The 22,659-nt window shown below is 39.7% G+C and overlaps 1 protein-coding gene across 1 annotated transcript in view; it reads right to left on the bottom strand.

Annotated features, from left to right (window-relative positions):
- Window positions 1–20,572, bottom strand: part of LOC121653462 (solute carrier family 22 member 23) — a 29,011-nt gene extending 8,439 nt beyond the window's left edge. The window contains exons 1-3 of the mRNA XM_042006978.1: window positions 19,516–20,572; window positions 17,704–17,807; window positions 15,734–15,888 (exon numbers count right to left, since the gene is read on the bottom strand). Coding sequence (XP_041862912.1) covers window positions 15,734–15,888; window positions 17,704–17,807; window positions 19,516–19,947 — 691 coding nt within the window. The 5' untranslated portion in view covers window positions 19,948–20,572. The remainder of the gene's footprint in view (window positions 1–15,733; window positions 15,889–17,703; window positions 17,808–19,515) is intronic.
- Between the last annotated feature and the right edge of the window lie 2,087 nt (window positions 20,573–22,659).

Raw genomic sequence — 22,659 nt, 5'->3', positions numbered from 1 at the left:
ATTATTGAACAGGCTCTAACATCAGACCTGTACCAACAATGGAACCACTTTGGTAAAAAAGAAAGGAGCATTAAGTTACTTTATGTTATTGTGTAGTTTGACATAATGTATAAAAGTTTTTTCTATTTTATAATTACGTCACATGTGTTAGTTCTGGTTAGTTAATTGGTCCCTGTAAATTCTCCCTAGGAGTGAGTGAGGCTCTGCGATGGACTGGCGACCTGTCCACCGGCATATGGATGAATGGATGGATGGATCATATATTTTTGTTCTGTTTGACGAAACTTTACAACTGTTAGTTTCCACTTATGTCACATGAGAGTATAACTATCCATATAACCCGTAGGTCTACTGATCCACACACACACACACACACACACTCACATGGCCACATACAGACAAGAGAAATCAACAGTACCGTAGCAAAGGAAATTTGTGCCAAGGCAACAACACAAAAATCACTCCCCAGCTCTCATGGGAGGCGTCTGATCTCACTCACTCTGTTGTAATATCAACACACACACACAGACACACACACACACACACTCTGGCAAGGACCTTTTGTTCCAGATGAGTGGGAGAATGGTTCTTCTTGTGCTGATTATCTCATTGCCCCCCTGTGAGCTTATCTACCCTCACTCCTCCTTCCTTTACCCTTCAGAAGTGGCTCTCACCCACTGTAAATCCATCCCCCACCCCTCCTCTATACCCAACACCCCACCTCTACCCACCCTCCATCCTCCTCCTCCTACCAAGCAGCTTCTCCTGTGACTTTACATCTGAAAGCGAAGTTGAAAAAGCTTTGCAGAACAGAAAAACGACTAAAGACAAAGAGGAGACAACAGTAAGCCTGAGATCTAGTGGTCAAGCTCATCATCGATGACACATGGCTGACAGCTCCATCACACACACATTGTGCTGTGTGTTGTTCCCTCGCTAACCTCGCCTGGGGCGTGAGAACAAAGTGAAAGGACTATTGGCTTTCTAACAGCATGAATTCAGAGTGAGAACTAGTCCATGTTTGTGTGGATGATGATGAACTGCTGCCTGCTGCTGAGAGAAAGATATGCACTTTACATCTGGTGCTGAAACAGTTTATTAATCAATGGGGCAAGTTATAGAAAATTAATTACTCTAACAGTTATCATTAATTGTTTAAGTCTAAAACCTTTGCTCTGAGTGGTGTTTTTTGCTAAATTAAGCCTGTTAACTAACTGAAAATAAGTTTCTAAAGACAGAAAGTGTATTGCATCATGTTGCGTGTTGGGGAGGAATATCCAGTACTTGTCTGCTACTGAGGCTGCCTGCCTGTTTATGTTAAAACAGTGGTAGCAACTGATGGTGAATGGAGTCCCAAAGCCAAATAACTATATTTAGACAAGCTAAGGTGACATAAATCCATATTATGGGCTGAATTACTGAATCTGACATGACCTCTACTCACTTTCCCATTTATTGTTTGCTATATTTGGAGTGAGAGGATGCACTTGGCCTGAGTTTATACATCACAAATTCTGTAAAGCTCATGAAATGTATTTTTTATGGGATCATCTTAACATGGTGAGTTAACCAAAAAGTGAGCCACAGTTTCCCAAAAGTTTCACGTGATATGATATCAGGATCACTCTCACTCCTTTATAACCAGGTGCTGGTGGTAGAGCCCATTCAGAGCTGGTCAAATAACTTTCTAGATCTTCCACAACTTGAGAGTGAGCACAAAGCCTGTTTAACAGTTTTATAATGCATGTATGATCTTCCCTAGTTTGTCCTGAACTTCTGTGCAGACAGCCGTGCAGGGGAAAAAAAATCATTGTGTTTGTCTCACAGATGCTGTTGCAACAACAATCTGTGTTTGTGAACTCTCTTTGCAGCATCAACTTTCTTGGTCCAAATGCTGACGAACATTCATACACTGTTTTAAATAGGAAACACCATAAACACCTGTTGGTGATATTACAATACCTGGCAATATTTATTACCATATATATCATGGCAATGCATGTAAATAGCATGCAACTTAAGGCACTTTTTGTATATAATTTCATACTGTTGAAAGCAAACCGAATAGTCGGGCTAGAAGGACATGACCGTGTTTCATCCTGACATAGTGCAAAGTGTGAAATGTGCAAAACTTAAAAGTGCATACTAATAACACACAACATGACTTGTTGTGCAATGACTAAAACTTTTTGTGATTTTATAAAACATGTCTGCTTCTAAATGAATTTGTTCATTTGTGGTGCACTGTGCAGCTTTTACAAACATCAGCTGATAAGGAAAACAACCCTCTGCTGTAGCACCTACTTTACATCCAAGCTCTCTGCTATTCTCATTGCCTAAGCAGACTACACACTACATTGGCTCTATTAGAGAGTCATCAGAAACCCACCCTCAGCCCCTGACATAAGCAATTCTTTGATCTGAACCATAGGAAGTTGTGCTTTCACTCCAAACCATTGCAGGAGCTGCTTTGGTGTAAAGATTTCTATGAACATGATCATCTATCAGATTTAAATGCTAATAATTTTCCCTAAACCCCTTAAAGGAAGACACATGTGTTGACACAATTTCACCACAGTTACTAAAATTCCTCACTGTCTCTGAAGGAAAAGCTGGAGGGTGATTTTTTGACAAATTTTGGGACACCATCAGAAAACTGTTGACATTAAATGATTAACAGATCAACAGCTTTGTTAACTTTATATCAGCTCTATAAATAACATGATATTTCAGATAATCTCTTAAAATTAAATTTGGATTATTATTTCTTGAAACATCTGCTTTTTATTGTTTTTTTCAAATTCAAGCTTCAATCTTTGAGATTTGGACTGATCATCAGACCAAGCAAACAACGTTAGATCAGCACAGACTCTGGAAACTTGTGATGAGCACGTTTGATTTAAGAGACAAAAAAAGATGATGAAAAACTGTTGCAGCCTCAGTGATGACTTCATAGACAGGGAGGAATGAGAAAAGCTTTGAAGGTTTGACAAGGGCACAGCGTGACAAAACTGTTACCCTGCTGAGTCAGCAGAAGTCACCTACCTCAGGTCATAACACACACACATTTACACATCCACGCTGCATGTTTTTGTCATCACTTGCAAGAAGGAGCAACAAAAGAGGCAAAGATATTAACCTTGATTTACTGGAGTAAAACCAACCACAGCCCAGTAAATGGACTCATAAATGTCCCACCAGAAGGACACATACATCTGTTCATTCACTGGAATGGAGCCGGTATTCAAAACATCATGGGAGCTTGTAAGTCTGTGCATTGATCACTTCTTTTCTTCACCTACTGTATGCAAATGTTACTCACTAAAAAGTGTAAAAATGAGAACGTTTTGAGTAAGACTGGGCAGAACCAGCAGCTGGTGGGAGAACTTTGACAATTGCTGTTGTAAAAACTTTTGCATGTCCAGAGTCTCTTTCATTTCTCTAAACAAAGAATTGCGCCCATATATGGACATGCAAACAACAAACACGAGGGCCCCACTTCATCCACCAAAAACAGTCACATAAACGCAGTATTCCCTGGGAAGGCTACGCAAGATCGCATTTGTGCCATGACAGGATGTGTCCACCGTTGGGCAGACAAGGGTCACCATCACCCTGGGTCCAAAATACATCAAGCTGCCTTTTACAGAGCCCGAGGCCAAGGATCTTGTTGAGGGTTTCATCGTGCTCATGGCATGCCACAATAGCCACATTCAGACAGAGTTCTAAGAATGCAGTTCTAAGATCAGTCCGCTTCAAATTTCGTTCTATGAACTACCCTTCCCCAAGGGAACTGTTTCATTTTGCATTTACAGATGAGTCAGGCACTGATGTGGTGCAACCGTCTGTGACAGTGACATGTGACTTTAGTGCCGTACAACAACAAATAAAACTCGCAAGAAATAAAAAGAGAAGAAAACAACACCACCAAGAAGCTAATATGTTGTCTTCTGTAGCTGCAACAGTGGTTTTTAAAAATGATGAGACCACAAAAAGTTTAAATCTGGCAAGGGGCGTAGCTACCAATCACCAAAAACCTACATCATGTGGACACCTATGGAACCCCAAAAAGACCCAACCTCGGAGTAGGAGCTAAAATTCACAAGCACAAAAAAACAGCCTGGTTCCTGAAAAGGTTACAGGAACTTCAAAAAGTTCCTACAGTGGGAAAGCAGCTAATGTTTGGCTGCAGTTTGCAGTACCCACATGTAAACAAAGCATTCATGTCCTGACTACTTGGACTATATTAACAGGAAAGGTAAATATTCCACACGTTGCAAGTCCTTCTGTGTGCATTTTTTTTAATTAAATAATTTTTGTCTTCATGTGGATATGGGGGGGGGGGGGGCATTATTGCATGAAATAAATGAGATTTACGATTTAAAATGTCTAATCGGATCAATTCAACCTCCTGCTACAACATGTTTGTAAACCAGAACTCCTTCTGAAATCTGTAGGCAAACTTGGTCCAAGGGCAAGTTTTGCTATCAGTCTTAAATCCTAATCAATCCTCATGGGGAAGTTTAAGTTAAGTTGTGACAAGGAAAAGTTTTTATCAAATGCATTTTGCATCTTAAAAAAAAATCTTAATCCAAAACATAGTCAGCTTGAAGACCTCATTATCACTGTAAACATCATCTTTTCATTTGCTAATCTAAGCTTGTTTGCTAACTGTTACTTATTTGCATCTCTAACAGATCCATTTTAAAACCGCATTTGCATCTAAACTCACATTAAAAGCCCTTCTCTTTAGCAGTTATATGATCTGCTTCACTCACTGGTTGAGTTCCAATGTTTCCTTAAAGCAGAGCTACTTGGTGATTATTAAAGGGGAAAACTTTACCTTGAGGCCATGTTTTATGACACTGAATAGACAAGATACAATGCTTTCCCTCTCAGCTGACCTATTTCACTAGTTTCAGTTATTTTGTTTGCATAATGTAGTCGATTTACATGTTTTGGTTTATCTGAGTGCTAAGAAAGCTATAGTAAAATCAAACGTATGTGCAAAAAATAGTTAAATAGAAAAGCAAACTGTCTTGTGCACTAAAAGAAGTTGCTTCATTTGTATTTTATAAAAAGATTCCCAAGCTTAATGTGTGTTTTAATAGAAGAGACTGAACCATCAAACTGTAACATAATCATAAAATAGATATTTATAATAGGAACATTCTCAGGTTTATAGTAATGCTTGTTATGTTGTAAAGGGCCCAATTATTTTGAAACTTATCCTTTTCAGGAGAGATGCAGCCTTCCCAGCCAACAAAAGGTGAGTGTTATGACTCTAAAGCAAGAACTTCAAAAGGTAAGAGATGTGTGTTTATGGAGTTTGTCCCAAGCTGTTAATATCTTGCAAAAGAGCAGTGGGCAGTCGTGTTTGCATGATGGGATTAGATGCAGTAATCTGTCCTGAAATGGAGGGACAAAAACGAAGAAGCATCAGGAGGGCACTTAAGAAGGTGCTTCATAACAAGTCCCTGCAGAAAGCATGCAGTAGCCAAAGATTTGCACACACAAAGATTTGCATAAGAAGAGCAAGCTAGTTTCTTCTGGCAATGACACTGGAGTTCATTACATGTTGTGTGCTGCAGAGAAATAACAAAACGATGATGGATTTCAAATGAGTTTCATAAAAATGATTAAATGCGGCTGTGAGAGCTGGTGGAAATGACATGGTACAGCATGAGGAAGTGGAGGAGGAGGAGGAGGGGGCGATGAATGGGTGCAGAGAATAATGGAGGTAAAATGCAGCGAGACTGAGAGATGCTGGATTTAGAAGCAGAAAGTGGGAGAATATGTCTGAAATACAGACAGGATGGTACACACAGAACGCTGCAACCACATTTGCACACACATAAGCACGGTAAATTCATCCATAATACGAAACCATGCATGCTATATGCTTGTTTCTAAATTCTCAGTGCGATCTTTTTCCTGCTGCAGCCAGTTTACCACTCAGCAGTCTAACAGGCTTTAAATGCCCCTACTGCGCCTCAGCATCTGTTCTAACTGTACAGTACAGCTTTAGGACAGTTTTGTTTTGGCTCTGTGCTACAGCTCATTGAGATTGAAGTGAAGCATGACTTTAGGATTAAAATGCCAGTATTGAGCTTTAATTTGAGGGAGGGATACATTTGTGATGGGTGTAAACATCTCTAAACATCTTTTTTGCTTTGGCAGAGCGAGACACAATAATGATGCTTACGTATACAGAAAAAAATAAATTAGGAAAATAAAAGCTCTCTACTGGACTTGTTGGCTCAGTCACATGACCTAAATTCAATAAATCATGTGTTTCGTCTACTGAAGGTCGAAGAAAAATCCAAGACAAGAAGAAGAAAAAAAAACAGCCATAACTGCTCTTTTTGTTATAGTTTGTTTTTTATTGATTACCGATGATGTGATCCCCGATAGCAAAATATTTGGTTAATCTTAAGTTAAGTACCAACACAGAAAAGTACACAGAAGTACAATTCCGGCTTTAAAAAATATCTTTACTCTTGATTCTTTATGCATTTTAATTTATACATACTGTTTCTGAGACCTTTTGCATTACTTTATGGTGAAAACATTCCTCAAAACCCTCTTGTACACATACTGATACTTGTCTTCTGCCCCCTGGTGGACACCTTTCGCACTACAATAATTTTGTGATGCACTGTAATAAACAGCAAATAATCAAAAATAATTTTGTTCATTATTTTTTTACATTGTGTTGAATCGCCAAAGAAAGACTTCAGATGAAAGAAATTAGAGTCAGGCTTTAAAGGGTCAAGCGCATCACATTATGTATGTAATAAAAGTATTTGTCCCCTTCACATTATTGAAATATTAATTTAAACATCCAGTTATTTTATATAGATCTGCTTAATTGGACCTAATCAGCCATTTAAAATGGTAAATCAATTCATTTTATTCCTTCCTAAAATAAGAGATGAAAGTGCCACTGAATGATTTAATATACATGTTTCTTTAAATTGTTTTTGTTAGTTTTCTTCGTGAAAATGCAAAACAACAACATTCTCTCGACGTTTTGTTTTGCACTATGGAAAAAAGTAGGTTTGATTCTTCCTAGAAATGAAGCACATTAAATAGATGCTTATTAGATTTTTTTAACTAAAAAACCTTAAATGTTTGAATAAACTTAACTCTTTTTGTTTGATTGTCAACCATAGGCAGTAATTTTTTATTTATACCCACCAATATAAGTTTTAATCCACATTTGATTGGTTGGCAGGGTTTTCATTTAGCCGTCTGGTGTTAATCGCAAAACTGATCTTCGATTTTCACATTTTCGTTTCTTTTTCAAACATCCGTCAGTGGAGATTAATAGCTAATAAAGGTAAAGATGACAGAATTTATTGCATTTTGTTCATAAACAGAATCATGCTGGTTGATGTTGTAAAAAACTAAAATTCAGTGTATATAATCCAAAACTGTAATCTCTTGCACTAAGCTGGTAAAATAGGCTTTAGTAGGCTTTAGTAGAACTATTTTTAATGAATTTCTTACTGTTGAAGCCACATATTTGTCTGGATGTCAGTCTGTAAACTCTCGGATCGGTTTGGATAAAGTTTTCTTTCTTCTTCGTCCAAATAATATATGACTTCATCTTGTCTGATCTTCTGACTCTTTGTGTCTTTTCCTGCTGGACATCTCTATTTGATGTTGCCACATTTCCACATCTCTGCTCAGATCTTCAGGATGTAACATCCTGACCACGCCAGATCTTAGAGACAAAAAAACCTGCTTGGATGGGAGTCTTATTACTGACAATAGGAATGTCAGATATTAATATAAACTAAAATAATCAAGAAAATAACTTGGTGTGTAAAAATAAATAACTATTAGAGTAAAATGATTATACTATTAAAATGTGTGTTTTTAATGGTATCTGTTTGCTGTACTAAAGGAATTACTATGGCCTCTGAATGAACCCTTCATGTCTTCTGTGGCACATCCTTATACACAGGAGAATGGCCCTATTACAGGGCCCATCTAGACGATGACGACTGTTCGGAGGGAGATAAAGACCGACTAAGTGGAGTTTTTGTGAGACTGACAGTACAGATTTAAGAAATGAGATGTCATATATATCAGTTAATGTAAGAAAAGGCATCCAAGAGACAAAAACATGAAGAGCAGAGCAATTTAAGGATAGGTGAAGGCAGAAAACAAAGAATAAATACTGGTTGGGTTTTTCCTAAACAGAAATGGCTGATGAAGAGGAAAAAAACCTCAGAGTGACACAACATCTGACTATTTTCCTATTGATACAGAATTTAGCTCACATCTAGATGAAGATTATCAATAGATTAGAGGGTGGACGGCATTGGAGATAGTTGCTACTAGATGTCAGTAATGGTTACACACAGGAGCTATCCTTTAAAATGACAGTTTAAAATAATCTTACTTTTTGACTTAGTGATATTTAGGACCATAAAAATGAGAAACAATGTTTAAACTAGAGTAAAAGGTCATAGTATAGAGTAAAAAAACAGCATAAACACAGCGGTAAAATAAGAAACAAGTCCTGCATCATTCATTCAATGTGAAAGGACAGTATTTTGACCGCTCAGCTGTTTTTTTTCCAGTTTTAAACCAAATGTACTGGATCACAGAGTCAGTCCGACAAAGCAATGTGGCGCTGTCAACACAATGATCAGCTGTTTCTGTCCTGCAACGTGACTGTTGTGCCTCCACTTGCAAACAATGCAGAGTAGGGAAATGAGAAATGCAATGTTCAATGTCATCTGTATGTGTGTGTGTGTGTTTTAGTTTGCAGTAATGAATCTCTGCAACATGGGTTCCATCTCCTTGCAGCTAATGTGTTAGTGCAGTATTCAGTTAATGTGATGACAGTGTTTATTATCTACTGTCATGGCATTATTCGCTTCAAAGACCGCCTCCTACTGTATGCACATTCCCCTCACACAGCAGACAAACACCTCTAATAAACACCTTTTTGTTGCACTTCAAAGTGCACACACACAATCTGTTCTCACATACAAAGAACGAAGACACAACACATACAGTTGCTTATTTATTCAACTGTGAACATACAAATACATGAAATGCAAAACAACTACCTGGAAATATGGGCATTTTTCTTCAATAACCTGAAAATGTATGAGAATATGCACAAATGAAATAAAAATGAAGAAAATTATGTTGGATCTACAACAGTGTGGAGATTCTATAAAGTGTCGAGTTTTTGAATAGATGTGAGGTTTAAATAAAATAATCAAAATATTTCTTACAACAGCTGTTGTACTGCTTATGTTCAATAAAGGGACTTTTGTAGGCTCATAAAGTGACCAGTAAACAAACCAAAATAGGTCATACTTTGCAAGGGAAATGCAAACCACTGTAAATGTTTAGAAGCAACCTTTTTCACTAGATACCTTAAAGAAAAAGCTGAGCTAAATGAGGGCATAGATCACAAGATGTAAGCTTTGAATTGGGGAAAAACCCGTCAGTTCGGTTCCGAATAGCTGGAACTAAACCACATATTTGCAAGTATCTGGTACTTTAGAGGAGCTTCTACAGACGGGGTGCCCAAGTTTGATCCTCAACGTCCGCTGCCCTGCAGGATTAGCATTTTCCTGCAGCAGCACACATGAATCAGAATAATGGGTCAACATGCTTGTCAGAACTTGACAACAAGCTGTTGAAGCGATTTAATTTAAATCAGGTGCGTTGGATCAAGGAGACATCTAAAACCTGCAGGACTGCAGCCCTCGAGGACCGGAGCTGGACACCCCAGTTCTGCTGGATGAAGCAGATGAAAGCATGGAAAAACTCAGGAGTCTATAAATTTTTATGTGTGGATGGTTGAAAGTGATTATGATTAAGACCCTTCATAACAAATCCTGTATTGTTTCTGCTCCCGTAAGTACGCATTTTAGCTTTTTTAAGGTGAGATTACTACATCTGTTTAGTATAAAAAAATAAAACACAACTAAACAGTTTGGTTATAATGGCCTAGATTCTTAATAGAAGCCTAGTCTATGTCGTCTCCATCATGAAGATTGCGAGGACATCCTGTAAATCATGTTGAAATTAGTTAATTTCACATGCTGTTCTTGGTTCTTGTTTAGCAACTGCAATCCTGATAAAACAAGAAAGCTTAGATTTTATGGCCCTCAAGCTTTAATTTACCCACAACATAGCAGAAGCTAACTAGGGCTGCAACAATTAGTCGACGTTGTCGACAATAAAAATAGTTGACAACGAATTTAGCCGTCGTCTATTGTCGGCAAAAAAAAAAAACAAACAAAAAAAAACTACATAGTGAGACATCGCCATCTAATCCTATCTCTGCTGAGATTTGCACACGTGCAATAAAGTCCGCCAGGGGAAATTATGGCGGCGGACTAGGGAACAAAACGGCAGCAGAGAACGTCAAAAGTCTGGGATAACTTCACGTTAAACTTACAAAATAAATTAAATACATATGAGATTTGTAAAGCGGACCTTGTGTACCACGGAAGTACGTCTGCAATGCTCAAACATTTAAAGAGGAGGCACGTCGGACTTACTTAACAACCTCATGCAAGATTTCAAAGCTGAAAGTGAAATAAAATCCATTTATACTAATCATGAGATACATAATCCGATTGGTCGACTAGTCGTTTTGGTGACTAATCGACCATCAGAATAGTCATTAGTTGCAGCCCTAAAGCTAAAAGAGAAGGACTCCAACCAACTAAAGTAAAGTGATTAACAAACTTTTAACCTTGTAATCACTGCAAATTCTAACATGCTTTAACTCAGCTCCTCCTATTCATAAAATTTGTGGCTCACTCTCATTTTTTTATGACTTTATATGGAACCCTGAAGTTGTCGTGCCCAGTTTCTTAATTTGAAAGATTGGAACAGTCAAAAACAGCACAAACATAAGCCACTGTCCAACAAACAAGAACAAGTTTCTCATGGCTTGTGGACGCAAAAGATGGGGTGGAAGAATGGCTAAAGACCATTTAATCCAGCTGTAAACAGCCCACCAGGAATCTATCCCAGCAGCTACTGGGTGAAAGGCTAAGTACACCCTGAACAGGTCACCAGTTCATCAGAACAACACAGGGAGACGGACAACCACTCACACTCACTACTAGGGTGAATTTAGGGTGAATAGTTAACACTTTGGACTGTGGGAGGAAGCTGGAGTACCCAGAGAACATTCAAACTCTGCACACAATGGCTCAAACCACTCCCCCAGCCAAGACTCAAACCAGGAACCTTCGTGCTGTGAGGGGATGGTGCTAGCCACCGCACCACCATGTAGCCCATGAAGTCTGTATTTAAGAATTCAAATACCCCTTAAAAATCATCTTATTTAAACAAATAAATATTTCCATTGCAACATTTTACATATTGAAGTTACAAGAAGGCGTTACTATAGGCAAGGCAAGTTTATTTGTTTAGCACATTTCATGTACAAGACAATTAAAAGTGCTTCACATAAAACTACACACACCATTACACACCAACACATCATTGTATTAAGTGTATCTGACCTTTAATTTGCTGCTAACATGTATTCATAGTATTGTCATGGTGAGATGAGACTATTTCCAAGACTTGAACACCTATTTTACCTGCATCGTGACCTTTGTTGCATTTATGGAGGCACAAATCATTTTCTACACTTGTCTCAACTAAAGGAAATTCATTTTACTGCACAGCTGATTTGTAAACTTAAAATTTTGAGGTAGCTCCTAACTAGCGCCTAACTTAGAAAGGAATGTTAAAATGGTAAATTTGGGGTTTTACCCATCAACCTGTAAATGGGCAGAACATGTTTGTATTTGAAAAACCTTGATATAAACAAACTGATTGATTGATTGTATATTTTTCTGATTGTTTCTTCAACAGAACACCAAGCACGGTGAATTTTATCTGCCTGACCCATACTTATGATGTTTAATACAAAAATAAAGCTGATGCCATTTAAAATGTGTCTCAGAAATCATATTTTCATGTTTTGCAACTGAAAATGTTTTCAATTTAAGAACATTGATGCCTAAAAAGAGTTGTTTAAAAACAGAAAATCATCTGTAAATGAAATGCAGTAATTTGATTTTTAAATTAAACCAATATTTATATCAATAATTATTCAAAATTATACATATTTGTACATTTATTCTAAAGGTAAAGATGCCATTAAAGCTATTGAGGCAATGTCCTCTTTATAGTGTCAGAAGGCCCTGAAGAAATTCAGAAAATTGTATGGAAAAGAGTATTTCTTTAAAATATAGCATCCCCTTTTTACTGTGGCGTGGGTTTTCAGTCTCATGTTACATCCCATTCTACCCCTATGTTCACAGCTTTCTGGTGGTGACCAGTGGAGACCAAAACCCACTATCATTTGTTTTTAATGTATGTTTGTTTACATCACAGATAAAATCTAATTCTCAGGAGTCTCTGCAGACGGCTCTGCAGCCTCCATTCTGCTTGTTTGTTTTCAGAAGCAGTTTATTTGAGATTTATTGGGGACCCCTGCAGAGGAGAGAAATCCCGCCCTACTGTCCGAGCTTAAGTCTGCCCGAGCTTCACGCATAATGTATGACTAATCTCACTGTGGCCTAAAAGAGAGAAGAGGCCCGCAGAGGGTGAGAATGAGAGGGGGCGGCGGCGACTCCAGAAGGAGGCGAGGACAATCTCTGGAAAATAAAAATGCCATTGGCCCGTTTAGTGTCGTTTTGAACCTTGTGGCCAGTGACTCCTAAACCCTGAAAGGGGGTTTCAAATGCATTAGATGGAGAAGGAAAAACAAATCCACTATGAGCTGATCTAAGCCACAAACCTTCTGGATAATAGCACCGCCTTTCTTATCACTTCCACTGATACCAGGAGAAAAAGCTCATGAAATGGGCTGGTGTTCAAATCAAGTGATTCAGTTAGGATGTCCACTAACTGAGGATAATTATAGAGAAAACCAAACACTTGGCATCCAGCAGATCCGCGCTTGCAGTTTTACAATTATACCCGAGCATTTCATTCAGAGCTTTTTTCAGAATTTCATTTTAAAAAGGAAATAATGAGTGTGTGTGGTACAATATGTGACGTAACACTCTGTTCTCTGCAGCCTTTTAGTCTTTTCAGAAGCTTGCCTGAGCAGCTCACCCTGCCGTCACAGAGCATGACTGTTCTTACCGACTAACGCAGCTGCAAACAGTCATGTTAAACAACAAAGCCAGCAGTGATAAAAACATACTCAAGAGCAAATTTGTGTTATTTTGACTTCCCTTCGGTATTTTCTTTCATAGCAATTTTATCCTATTACATCTCATAGGAAAATTTACAGTAAACTTTTAATTTTGTTTAATTTATTTCTTGGCTTTAGTTATAGGTTACTGTACCGATACATATTTATAAGAGATGTAAAACAGCTGATACAGCTGCAGCTGAAACAACTATTCAATTAATCAGTTCACTGGCTGAAAATTTGCAAGCATCTGTGACAGCCTCTATAAAAATCTAGAAAAACCACTCCTGCATGTTTGACTTTATTTATTTTTCTTAAATAAAATTAAGCAGATAAACAGACTTAAAAATTTAGTTTTCACTTTGGCACTCGAATAGCAACTGCTGTCAGAGACATATTCGGCACTCACAAGACGCTTTAGTCAAGCAGTTGCTTGTGAACACAAACAACTAATCAGCCAGTCCCAAGACAGCGACTCAGTGCATTTAGTCATGTAGACATTGGTCAAGATGAGCATCAGAATGAGGAAGAAAGGGGATTTAAGTTTGAGTAATGAGTAATTCAGAAACCGCTGACCTATTGGGATTTTCCACACACAATCATCTTTAGGGTTTACAGAGAATGGTCTGAAAGAGAGAAAATATCCAGTGAGCAGCAGTTTTCTGGGTGCCACTCCTGTCAGCTAAGAACAGGAAACTGTTCACAGAGACCAAAACTGGACAGTAGAAGATGGAAAAATGTTACCTGTTCTGATCAGTTCAGATGTTAGGGTCTGAATTTGGTGGAAACATAAAGGACAAGCTTTTATGCACATCCTGAGAAAATAAGCTAAGCTAAACTGCAGAGTGCAAGTAACCTCTAGGGGCAGTGTTGGGACCAATTTGATGAAGACAAGATACAACAGTACTTGGTTTAAGGGCTTTACGTGCTAACTCTGATAATACTGCTGTTTTTTTTTCCTTCAATCTTAAAATGAACTAAATACTATCCTCCTCTTTACTGCCAGATGATCTATGTTCCTACCCTCACCTGTGGTCATGAACTGTGGGTAGTGACCAAAAGAACGAGATCACCAAAACAAGCAGCCGAGATGAGTTTCCTCTGCAGGGTCACCTGGCTCTCCCTTAGAGATAGGATGAGATGCTCGTTTAGGGGCTCAAAGTAGAGCTGCTGGTCCTCTGCATCAAGAGGAACCAGATGAAGTGGCAAGGGCATCTAGTCAGGATGCCTCCTGGACGCCTTGCCAGTGAGGTGTTCCAGGCACGTCAATCTAAAAGGAGAACCCAGGGAAGACCCAGAACACGCTGGAAGGAGTACGTCTCTTGGCTGGCCCCCCGGATGAGCTGGAAAATGTGGCTGGGGAGAGGGAAGTCTGACTTCCCTGCTTAGGCAGCTCCCCTGCAACCCAACCCCAGATAAGTGGCAAGAAAATGGATGGATGGATGGATGGATGGATGGACTAATCTCCTCTATTGTTAGCATTGTTACTGTTTTGTTTATACTACACAAATTTGGCAATTTTATCCGGCCAGAGGGCTCTAATGTGCCCCTAGTGGAATCCTACACACAAGCATGTTGTGAAGAGTAACTCACAACAAAGCTGGTTGTGTATGCAAACGTAAGGTTAAACAGCAAGTATATTTTCAGCCTAATGGTGTGGAGGATATTTTTAGGCACATTTTGAAGCCTCTTAGTACCAACATGTATGTATGCATGTATTGTTGTTGACCATGTCCATCCTTTTATGACGACAGTGTAGCATCTTCTGATGCTACTTCCACCAGAATAATGCACCATGTCACAAAGCTCAGATCATCTCCAACTGCTTTCTTGAACATGACAATGAGTTCACTGTACTCTGTACTGTACGGTCACCAGATCTCAATCCAGTAGAGTAGAGCAACTTTGTGATGTGGTGGAACGGGAGATTCTCATCATGGATGCAGCCGACAAACCTGCAGCAACTGTGTGATGCTGTCATGTCAATATGGAGCAAAACCTCTGATGAATTTTTCCAACACTTTTTTAATCTATGATACCAAGAATTCAGGCAGTTCTGAAGGAAAAAAAGGATCCAACCCGGTACTAGAAGGTGGACCTGATAAAGTGACAAGTGAGTGTTCTGCATGCTTCAGAAGGACAGACATTACAGGTAAGCATTGTAGACCACACATTCTTCCTTAATCTCCAGACAGCCTTTGTTTTATTTTCTAAACCTCTACAGATTCTGAATTATTTGTGCATCATAAAACACAGAATATCAAACTTTGAGTTTGTAAGGAAGAGGGCCGGAAACATGACAAACCAAAGAAATACGAGAAAAATATCAACAAAAACGTGGAACGTGAAAAACAAAGAGTGATTTTTTTATTACCAGAATAAATGCAAAAAACCCACAATTACCTTGAAAGACAGAAGCTGAACGAGCATCATAAAGTGAGGGGTACAGGATGGAAATGAGATACAGAAGAGAACAAAAAGAAAACAGCAGGAAGGTGTGAGGAGGTGAAAGCTTGTACTTACTGAGCACGTAGAGGGAAAGAGCGAGGCCCGCCAAGCAGAAACCCTCAAAGAAGCGCAAGGTGCTGAACATGGTGACATTTACAGAGAAGGCAACAGTCAGACCGAACACCAGCATGAAAAGCACCGAGAGAATCAACACTGGATGTCGGCCAAACCTTTGAAACAGACAGAGAAGAACAACAGGGTTTAAATCCGGTCAGAGATCATTTACTTCATTGTTTCCTTCAAACTGTTGACTTCTTGTTTTTTGAAAGGTCAGTAGGTCATTGGGTCAGGTCAGAGCTCAGTCCTGCATGTTTCTTTACATAGCTTCCATTGTTACTGATCCGACACACAATGCAGGGATTTTTTTCCCACGATACAGCTCAGGTGGCCAAAAGACTACAGATGTGACCACAGTAAATTCAGTAGAAACTGTCAGTTTTGACATTTCTACTGAATTTCTTCCTTAATTATAGAATTTGTTTGACACGTGTTTCTTACTATTAACAAACAGGAAATGTTCTGATAGTACTACACTATTAGTAGACACTATTCCCTCCAAAATACAAACCAGTAAGTTACAGGAAAGTATGGATTGTAAGAGAGAGATCTAAGGATGCTATCGGTGGCCATCTGATCGGATGAGCTCAAATCCAAAGTTTTCCCCAATTTTTAGGAGCCTGTTTACAACTGGTGTCATCATACTATACCTCCTTAGATCTGACTCTCATATGGACAGGATTTAATACATGTGCAAACACACTCAGGGCATATGACAGTGTAAACACAAACGCATCCACAGCCACTTTGAAGGATCACATAATCGCCACACAGAAGATTCTTATCTTGCTGGTTTAGAAAAAAAAATGCTTCAAGAAAGAAGAGTCACATTTTCCTCTCACCAAGCAAGCAAATCTGATATAATTCTTTAAAAAGATGCAATAAATAAATAAATAAAATGGTTTGAGATGAATGAACTTAGCTGTGTCGTGTCGGCAGAATGTGGTGATACAGTTCTAGCTGTGGTAATTCAGTAGAAGAAGTAGTTGAAACTAAAACCTTTATCTTAAGAGAAACTAAAGAACAATTGTGATGGAAAATAGAAAGAACTCTTTCTGCAGGACCGATTTTCCAGCTATGGGAATATCTGGGATAATATAACTGTCCGGGAGTGTTTACCAGTTCAGACCAGACGTACCTGGCATGTAACTCCCTTTTTATTTATTTATTTTTTGCCAGGTTTTTACCAGGTAAAATTTCCCCAAATGTTCATCAAGTGTTCTTCAGAACAAGCGAAAACCACCTCACATCAGCTTTTTTGTGCATTAGTGGAAGGTTTTTTTTCCATCGCTACTGTTTCCATTCATTTTCTCTTATTCATACAAATCAAAAATTAGCAGTTGTCAAAATGTTTGTCGTGAGCTTCATGTTTATTTCAGGGAATTTGCAATAGTCCACCTGTTGTTGGATCATCCAGGGTTAATACCACGGCCTTTTAGTCTCACTTGAATGTAATGTTTGGTTTGGTTTTGTTTTTTGTTTTTTTATTTTTTAGTTTTATATTTGGTTAATAATTTAGGTGCCGGCATACGAATAAGAATAACGACACTCCCATCAACTGATACCACAAGATAATTAAGAAGATCTGAACTTTGTGATTTGGTTGAACAGATTCGGCCTCCCTTTTCATTGCTTAAATGAGCTGATATGGGAACACAAAGACAGGACAACAGCAACAGCGTTTATAAGACAGCACTAAAGTAAATCCAGAGGGAAGGATTAAAAAGAAATACGCCAAATGTCAGTAAAGACTGTGTGTATGCTACGTTATGGAAGGCATTTTAAAGTTTATGTCATATTTTAACACTGGGGTGGACATTTATAACAGTTTCATCTTCCCTATATTTTTGTTTGCATGCTGAATGCTATAAAATTAAGAAAATCCTTCATGATAAAGCAGCAAAACAGAAAAGGAGGACGCAGCATACCAGTCGGCCATAACACCCATCACCAGGTAGCCAAATATGGACCCCACAAGCAGGGAGAACTTGGCAATGTGAACCTTCCAGGCTGAGTCACAAACCAGGTTCCACTAAAACAGATAAAAAGAGAAGGGAGATCAGCATCAGTTAACTTTTCAGCATAAGCCATCCACACAAACATAAAAGGGAATTAAACATCAGGATATGAAACACTTTCAATATGGATGCTGCACAGAAACAAAAAGATGTGGAATTCTCTCATCTGAATTCGGTCAAATTCTCTGCTTTCTGACTCACTGCGTAGTTAAAGTATGAAATATTGAAATCTACATCTTGAAAGAAAATATAACCATATATGTGTGTGTGTGTTTGTGTGTGAGTGAGGGAAAAAGCAGCATGAGTGCAAATATGTAAGCGTGTCTACACAAGCAGGAATCAATAGTTTTCTACTCTCTCCTCTGAGCCCATGGGTCAGTGAACACATCGCTACAGCTCTCAGCATCTGGACCGCAGCCATAAACGCATGCGGAAGCACAACATGTTCTCTATCTGTGCGCAACCTTGAAAGTTACGGAAAAGAGCCCGGTGGACCCATTCAGCTGAGTGGTGTTTAACCATAATTTACACACCTCCCTGCAGAGCTTCCAACTGTGCAGGAGAACTGAGAGGAGAATAGAGGGGAGACAATTATTGGCTTTGCCTTGTTATGTTGGTGATGAAATGGCCACTGCTGCACACGTGGAGCATTCAGCCAACTTAAGTGTATCATCTACAGATGATCAGGAACAATTTTGTCTGAGAAAACAGACATTATTCATGCTTGCATGGTACAGAGGTGATAGTATTAACTCTCAGTGGAATGGTATCAAGATGTCATGACTGTACAGGTTTAACATTTACAAACTTCTGCTGTCTTCATTAAAATATTTTAATCAATAGAGGTTTCACACATGTGCATGACAGGGTTAACCCATAAAGGTGTCAAGGGAACTTCATAAGCCTTTATTTTCAGATAAAGCCCTTTCTTTTCTATTTCTGATGGTACAGTGTTGACCTTGCAATCTTTTATCTGTGCAATATGTATATTAATATAAAAAAAAAACACACAGAAATGCCTAAAAAGAGCCACACATTTTACCATTTTTAAATGATTTCCTGGTGCAGTGCAGCTGCTTACAGATATTTTTAAAATGCTAAAATTCTCCTGTCTGTAGCTAAAATGCACTGAGGACACATGCAGTCCCTGGACTAAGATGCTAGATCCGATCTGCCCCTGCTGCTCTGCTAGAGGTTTCCTTTTAGATTCTATTAGGAAAATATCACTGATTTGCTGTATATTGATGTTTATGTTTTGTTTGTTTTGTTTGTTTTTTTTTGTTTTGTTTTTTTTGTTTCTTTTGGCAAAGTCTCTACAATAATTCAGTCAGCTTGTTTATGGGTCAGTTTTTAGTATTATGATACTTTATATTGCATATTTATAAGTGACCCAAATGAACTGAACATTTTGACTTTTGTCTCATTTCAATGGTCAATTCTGTCTTTTGCAGTGATTAATTACATCACCATCTCTATAATGGAAATAAAAATATTGCTATAAATCGCAATATATTAGCCAGCAACAACACACACATACACACACACACACGTCCCTCTCAGATTGAGGTCAGTGGGCGACCTGTCTCTGTGTTTGTACATGTGCTTCACGCTCCTCAGTCCTGCTGCTGCCAGCGGTGATGAAGACAAGGGATAGTGAAGATGATGATGACTATGATGGGGAACAGAGTGTATTTTCTGTACAGTAGCACTGTGGATCGTTACCTTGGTAACCACATTCTGACTGAGTCCCGTTTGCAGCTCCAACCTCCACTCCTTGCACGCGCACAGCAGTCCGCTGCCATCGCCGTATCCCACCCCGGTGCCGTTGTCTTTGAGTTGCAGCGCGGGCGCGCCGCTGGTGGGGACCGTGACCGGCTGAGATGTCATGGTCCAGTTGCTGTCGTTACCCAGGGGCTGCACGCACGTGCCATTGGGTTGCGCCAGGAGGAAATAATCCGAAAACTGACTAAAGCCGATGAACAATGCCGGTATCCAGGTCAGGACTACGAGCTGCTTCTGATGTTTCCCGAAGCCCCCCAGAGATGGCAGTACGCAGCCGTCGATGTGCGGCAGCAGCCGGGGCGCTGGGCGCTCCAGCGGGGTGAAGCCGTTCTCGGACGGGTGGTCCTGCACCTCCGACCGGCTGCCTGCCATCACGACCCGGTCAAAAAGACAGAAGCGGTGCGCAAGTTAAGTCCCTGCTCCGTTGCTTTCCCCGCACTCTGTGTTAAACCCTTTGACACAAAGGAAGCTCAGAGTGCAGATAAATCCGGTATGTAACCAACAAAACCTCGAAACCCCCCAAAAGAGGGTCCGTGCAGACTCGCAGATGTATCAAAATCACCGAGCAGTTGCCCTCATGGCGAGGGCAGTCGAAGCGACCAGGGGATGTCCGAGTGGAGAGGCTGTGTCAGGAGGAGAACGCCGTGGAGAGGCTCCCGAAGAGGGGTGGACTCAGAAACGCGGGCATGCTCACCAACACGGGCTTTGTATTCCATGAGTGCAGCTCCTACAGCAGGATCCATCCATGTGGGACTGAAGTGTGCCAGGCCTGGTGCTTGTATGGAAGTGTGATTGTGAGCGGCATCCAGATCCTTTAAACATCTGCTACTCCTCCATCCGTGAGCGCCACAGGTCTTATACCTGTCCAGATCCTGACCTCCTGGAGATGCGCATGATGTAGCTCCTCAGCTCCAGATACACGACCTCTCATACATCAGCGGTCCACTATGTGCTCAAAGACGCCATAAAATCGGCTGCTCGGATTGTCGCCTTCTAGTCAATGGGACGCTGTGCCAAAGCGGGGCTTCGAGCACAAATGGGAGAGACCAAACCCCGCCCTCCGTCGGTCGCGCTATGCGTTGCGATTGGACAGCCTTCAAATAGCGACTGCACCACTGACGGGCATCTGCAGGCAACAATAGCCCCCTTTGTGCGACCTCTGCCCTCTTCGCTGAATATAAAGCTTGTTAGTAATACTCAGTCATACATGTTTCCCAATGCATCTACTCCAGCTGTTTGTTGTCATTTTATTTAACTTGTTTGTATTTTAATGCATTTGTCAAGCATCCCCGGAGTCAGTTACGCACCATAGATTCACATAACCTTCATATAAATACATAATTGAGTGGTTTGAGGAAACAATAGGAGGGTGGCAATTCCCCCCCTTTAGGTGATGTGCTCCCTCTCAGCCACCAGGTGGCGCTTGAAGATCAAATTAGCCCTTCATCATGTCCTCCCTTCAGTTTTTCTTGATTAGAGGAAACAGCAACATGCAAACTGAGCTATAATTCTCCATCCTGGATGAGAAGGATATAGTGACAGAAGAGAAGTGATATATAAGATTCCTCACGGAGATAAAAACGTGCCTTCAGCTGCTCCCAACATGACTAAGTGTGACCTTGAGATGCAGCCGAGTGACAGATTTTCCCCACAGCACTGTGGGAGCCTGCAGTCCAAACTGATGTGAGAAAATAGGTGTGTTTGTGTCCGAGTGGAGCTGCAGATTTGGGTGTGTGTGTGTGTGTGTGTGTGTGTGTGTGTGTGTGTGTGTGTGTGTGTGTGTGCGCGTGTGTGTGTGTGTGTGTGTGTGTGTGAACCTGATAAACACTGTACTCCTGGTGTTTCTGGATGGCGCTCAGCTGGCATTCAGGGTGCGGCTGAGAGGTGACAACTTGGGTTCAGTTCCCACTCATCTCCTGCCTCCCCAGACGCCTATCATAGTTTAACCGTAAGGAGATGGAGGCTCTGAATAACCTGAGGGGGCTGTTTGTTATGTGTGTGTAAGTGTGTGTGCTCTGTTACCGTCCAGCCACACCCACATTACAGCTCATAGACAACCTGGCTCAGTCATGTGACCCCTTCCATACATACAAATGTAACTGCTTTGAATTTATTAATGTATCCTAATAATCATCTGGATTTTTTACTGGGTTTAAAACCCTTTAATAATGAAAGATGTTTGGAGGATAAAGAGAGGATTTATTAATGTTTGGTTTGTACACATTGCTGCCTCAAAGGAATATTTTTAAAACTGGACAAATATGTTTTATTTGTTTTACTTTAAATGTAATGTGTATGTGCTGAACTCTGGATTTGGAGGGAAAAAACAAAAACTATGGAGAAGAGTTTTAAAAAATTCCCAAAAACCTACTTTGATTTTAGTTTATCACCTGAAAGAAATTTTATGAAGTTGTGACAAAATTTTAGTTTAATCAAGCTGAACTTGGCTTTAAAGGAGCAATGTGTGACAAAATCAAAGGTCAATGACATAAAAAGTCTTTCTATTGGTATCTAATCACTTTACTAAAATAATTATATTTTTATTCTCTCAGAATGCACCATTTATATGTACTTTCTGTGAGTCCACATACATGGCAGCTGACATATTTGTGCCACTATTTTTACTACGGTGTCTCTGAATGGACAAACAACTTGGTGTGTGTGAAGTGGGAACATCTTGGCTTTAAAACTGCAGTACTGACTTTTGTTGATAAGTACTAGAGCACCATTTGGGATAAGTAATGCCTTAAAGACACTAAAAGTAGTCAACTGGATCCACACAAAGAAAACTTGTTTCTGTTTGGAAAAATTGTGGCCACTGATGTCTACCATCTATTCACAGCTGTGTTTGGCATTTTAAGTATTTTTATGTCCGTCTTTACCACTAGATGTCAGTAATTCTTACACACAGAACCTTAAACTCTTCATCTTCATTGTAAATTGTCTTGTAAGACCTAAAGTGTCAATAAGCACAATATAAATTTAATTTAATTGAAGGAATATTCCAGTTTTGGTTTCAGTGAGGCTCAGTGTTGCCTCATGTTGCGTCATTTCATTGCAGACGGTGTCGTTATAGCAGTAAAC

The sequence above is a fragment of the Melanotaenia boesemani genome, chromosome 14, assembly GCF_017639745.1.
Source record: "Melanotaenia boesemani isolate fMelBoe1 chromosome 14, fMelBoe1.pri, whole genome shotgun sequence".
Classification (NCBI taxonomy): domain Eukaryota; kingdom Metazoa; phylum Chordata; class Actinopteri; order Atheriniformes; family Melanotaeniidae; genus Melanotaenia; species Melanotaenia boesemani.
This window is presented reverse-complemented; position numbering and strand designations above follow the sequence as displayed.